A 4996-nucleotide genomic window follows, 5' to 3' on the forward strand; every position below is an offset into this window, starting at 1 on the left:
TTAGAACATATTATCACTGTACATTGAATTTTTTGTTGTTATTATCACATTAAAAATTTATAAGAAAAAGTTGGAATTACCACGTTGAATTGTTTTAAAAGAATTGACACCACCTTAAACTTTCTAAAAAAATCTGAGTCCGAATTGAAGTTTAAAAAAAAAATTGGAGCGAACTTTTAAAATCTGAAGGATAAAATTGAATTTTGACGCTTAATATAGAAACTAAAAGAGTAATTAAACTTTTTTTATTAACACGTTATTGCCAATAACATTATTATCAATCTCTTAAACTCTACATTTATGCCTGAATTTGTCAGCCAAGGTAACAAAAATGCTGCTTCTATGAATTTGAACAAAATTTAACAATACAAATAAATAGAAGCAAATTAGTGGTGCAAACATCAATTGCAGAGGAAAATACAAGTCCAATAAAGTTGAACTACATGCATAGAAGAGAGTAGCTTCTCTACTAGACTAAACTTCTAGATGTTACTACCTTCTATATGAACAAATCCCCTCATTACCAATCTAATATATCAGTCAACAAAAAAGTATGTGACATCTAATTCAGTGAATTAAGTCCCTCATGAAACCTATCCAAGCCATCAAAGCTAAACCAGTCTTTTGTCATCTGCAGAATTCAAGGTCAATGTCAAACATAACTGAAACAAAATGCATAGTTTAATAATAAATTTCAAGAACATCAAACGAGATCACTTACAAAGTAAGGGTACCCCTCCATGCTAAAATTATCAGGAGCATGCTCCAAAAATAAATTAATGAAATAGAGGACAAAAAATCCACATTCATTACCATCTCTTTGTTGTGGCACCTACAATAATTTGGTTTTTCTTCGATCATTGGTTATTTGGTTACACTGGGGATGAAAACCATAGGAAGGGTGATAATTACCTTAGGCACCAAAAATGGAATTTGAGATAAGATATTCTTTGTCTCAGGCCTGTCCCCTGATTTATAAATATCTAGTACAAATCTGAAAATGAAGATAGTTATAGTTGATCTCAAATACTTGAACTGGGCAATGATGAAGTGTGATCAAAATAAGTAGATACTGTTGAGTAATGACACACCTTCTAATCTCAGGTTCAAGTCGCCTTGGATTGGCCATTTCAAGTGAATCCAGCAACAACATGCACCTTGATCGAGTACTTGATTGCAAGCTCTCACCAAAATGGCAGAGGATCAAAAGGCTCCAGTGACCCCTACAACAATTGGGATTTCAAAGTATGCATTCTATGAATTAACATTTGACAGATAAAGAAAAAAATGAGTGCATTTACCAGCAAACTATAGGAACAAAAACATATGCCTTGGAGAAAATAGGTTCTCTTTTAATCCAAGCCAGCACCTTGTCCTTAGATGAAGCAGATCTGTAAAGGCTAAACCATAAGCTGTCAAAGTAGGTAAACTGCCCCTTCCTGTCTTCTGGGAAAATCTTCCATATTTTCCTGCCACAAAATTTATTATATCAGAAACAATGCCTCAATTTTTGAAGTTCCTCCATTGACATCATAAATCATTATTAGACTATCACTCACTTTAAGAAAGTATCAAAAATTCCACTGTCTAGCTTTTCCTTGATTCTAGAAAGTGTTTCCTTGGGTCTACAAGGTGCTTCCTTTGGTCTAGAATGCTCTTTGTTGGGTCTAGAAAGTGCTTTCTTGCCATTAAGTTTTCTCTTCCTTTTTGTCCGCAATCGCTGAGGAACATTGCTCCAAACAAATGGAAATGGTGAAGAACTACTTTCCATCACATAAGGCTTCGATCTTTCTTTCTTTGGCATAGCTTATAATGACATCGTGAGTTGATTTTCTTTCTTGCTTCACAGACACAGCACTGAGATGAAAGATGAAGAATAATGACAGACAGAATCAACTTCTCCATTTGGTTCCCAAAACATATTTTAAACACCATGTCATAGTTGGAGAACCCCAATAAACATAGTAAACAAAAATTTTATTAACCCAAAAAAACAGACAGAATAAAACTGCTGTTCAAATGCAAGAAAATGCAAACTAATCAAGGAAACCTAGAAATTACAGTCATGGTCCGCAACAATTAGGCCAGATACATATCTAACAAACAAATTCACATGTGCAAGATTAAAACTTCTGACATTGTACAAAAACATCAGACACATATCTCTTGTTACACAAATCTTTTGAACATAAGAGCACAATTTGATTATACTAAGATTCAGTGTTTTGTCAGCTATGACTGAAAAAAAAAAAGTAACATTGGTCAAAAATTGGGAAAAAATAGAAATCCTTCAAATCAAGATTTATTTATCATTTAATAGAAAGAAAGAGTGTAAGGGTTGTTTCCATTTGAAGGGTAACAAAATAGAAAGGGTTTATCACATCACAGATGTTAACATTAAAAAAAAAAGAAAAAAAAAGTAGTTACCAACCAGGAAATCGTGCTCTCAACACTTTTAAAAGTGTTAGGTTGGAACAATCCTCAAAGCGCAGAAGGACATTGTAAGTGTTCTGAAAAAAGGTTCTGCTTTTCAACCAGGAAAGTATTCTGAAGCTAGAAATGGTTTTCGTTTTGAAAAAGGTTCTGCTTTAATTGCTCTCTTCTTTTAATTTTAAATTTTTTTTCTTCGTGTTCATGATGTTTAAAAATATTTTCCAGAGTTCTTACACTTTACTTTTAATTAGTTTTATTTTTTCGATATAACATCTTATTTCTTATGGTTTTAGTGAATGGTTTGAAGAGCAGCTAAAATTTAAGTGCAAGACACAAAAGTAAAATCAATTATGTTAAAGTGTACCAATGAGATTAAAAATGTGCTAGTAAATTGTTGTAATTTTTTTATATCCGAATTTAATTGTTATAAGTAAAAACATTTGTCCAAAATAAAAAGGAAAATCTATCTATCAATATTTAAGATACATAAAGATATACCTAATAATATAAAATTTAATTAAATAAGTTTAGTTGAATCAAATTGGATATTATCTATTCAAATTATATGAAATTATATAATTCGAATATTTATATTATAATAATAATTATTTTAATTGTATTTTTTTATGTATTTTAAATATTTTTTGAATATTTAAATTCAAACTAAAAAATGTGTATAAATACAAATCAATCTCGCATGAAATATTCACTCAATTCTTATATTCACTTATATATTTATAAAAAAAATTATGTTTTTATTGATTTGAACGTTAAAGAATCTTTTGGAGGTGTCGTCTTCGAACACATCGACAATCATAACTTAGAATTATAACTCAGCTTGCTAGGTAAATCATCTTTTTCCAATTCGGTAGACTTACGTTATTTTCGATATGAACATTTGATGTCAAATGTGTGGTCCAAGCAAAACTATTCCCCGACCATAAGCAAAATTGATGTTTCATCATCCACGATCCCATAAATGAATCCATTGACAAACAGAATGAATCCATTGGATATGATCAGTAATAACATTTTAAGGCAATATCAATTCTCCTATTGAATGAGGCGATGAAGGCAAATCTTGCAGGTTTACATCCCTTCATAATAGATGTCATGAAGACTCGACTCCCTCAAAGGTATAAGTGGTTAAGTGTAGAAAAATGCAGTGGGACGACGAACCCAAAGTTCCATGTCATGATATACCTTACTCAAGTTAATCTCTTCTCACATGACTTGGGATTGCATTGTAGGTTATTTCTAACTACCTTGGCAGGGCTGAATTTAGAATGGTAATATTCTACACCAAGAAACTCTATTGATTTGTTTGACACATTTTGTGCGAGGTTTTTAACCCGTTTTGCTGATTACAAACTTATAGTCGGAACGTCAACAACTCTACACAATGTTGTATAAGGGGATGCCAAGACACTATGACAATACATGACCCGATTTGGAAAACATTTGTTCATATACCTTACCTTCATCCAGTCGTTAATATGAACACACTTTTAATAAAGCTCCACCCGAGAAAATTCCTCAATACCTTTTATGTGAACCCCTTGCCAACATGGACAAGCTCCACAATCGTGCAACACGATACATCAACATTGAGGGGTTGACTTAGAGACACATTCTTTGCCATTAACATATGACATTCAAAAGGAGAGGAAGGAAAGAGTGTGTTGAGCTCGTTGAAGAAGAACTCGTACACAAAGGTGAAATCCCCTTTTTTGTATTCGATTTCATATAAACTCTATCCCTGAGGTCACAAGCCTCGACCATAATAAATTCACTTATACTATCAGAATAGATGTTGAACAAGGAAATAAACCCTTCTACAGAATTCCTAGAGGTAAAAGGGTTGGCAATAACTTCCCAAATAGTACTTGGAATCTAATACTTGAAAGTCCAACAACTTTCAGTTTCTCACAGAAGAAAACCTTCCATTCAATGTTATGAGACATGACATGTTGACTAGAAAAGTCAAAACAAACTCAACTTTACGAGAATCATGTAAACACCAACCTTAATAGTTAGTTATGATAAAAAAAATCAAAACAGGTTATACTACAACTCATTTCATCCCTCAAATCGATCCATTTGTACTTCTTTATAAATTCCGAACTTGAGGACTTGCACCTAACTGTATTCAAGATATATAGAGATATGCATAATAATATAAAATTCAATCAAATTAAGTAAAATTCAATCAAATCGGATATAATTCAATCAAATGAGATGCAAAGATTATTATACAATAATAATTGATTAAATGATAAATATTTCTTAATCAATCATATTTATTATTTATTTTAAATATCTTTTTGAATACCTAATCTCATATCCAAAAACTTCTATAAATAAGTCAATCTTAGAAAAAATATTCATTCAATTCTGGTATTCATGATATATAATTTATTATATTTTTAATGACTTTAGCGTAAAAAAAAATTATAGGTGAATTTCCCTCAACGTCAACAACATCAAAAATCTTAAGTCAAAATCATAATTTAACTTACTAGACAAACCACTTATTTCATCTAAAGACCTACGCTCTCATATA

General features: G+C 31.3%; 1 protein-coding gene across 1 annotated transcript; it reads right to left on the reverse strand.

The window, feature by feature from the left end:
- Positions 1 to 376: 376 nt before the first annotated feature.
- Positions 377 to 2568, reverse strand: LOC137821111 (probable ubiquitin-like-specific protease 2A). Its single transcript, XM_068625543.1, has 7 exons — positions 2432 to 2568; positions 1560 to 1857; positions 1302 to 1469; positions 1092 to 1223; positions 913 to 994; positions 722 to 832; positions 377 to 631 (listed from the first exon to the last, which is right to left on the reverse strand). The coding sequence occupies exons 2-7, from the start codon at positions 1802 to 1804 to the stop codon at positions 563 to 565; spliced, it is 807 nt and encodes a 268-aa protein (XP_068481644.1). The 5' UTR covers positions 1805 to 1857; positions 2432 to 2568; the 3' UTR covers positions 377 to 562.
- Between the last annotated feature and the right edge of the window lie 2428 nt (positions 2569 to 4996).

The sequence above is a fragment of the Phaseolus vulgaris genome, chromosome 9 (genome assembly GCF_000499845.2).
Source record: "Phaseolus vulgaris cultivar G19833 chromosome 9, P. vulgaris v2.0, whole genome shotgun sequence".
Classification (NCBI taxonomy): Eukaryota; Viridiplantae; Streptophyta; class Magnoliopsida; order Fabales; family Fabaceae; genus Phaseolus; species Phaseolus vulgaris.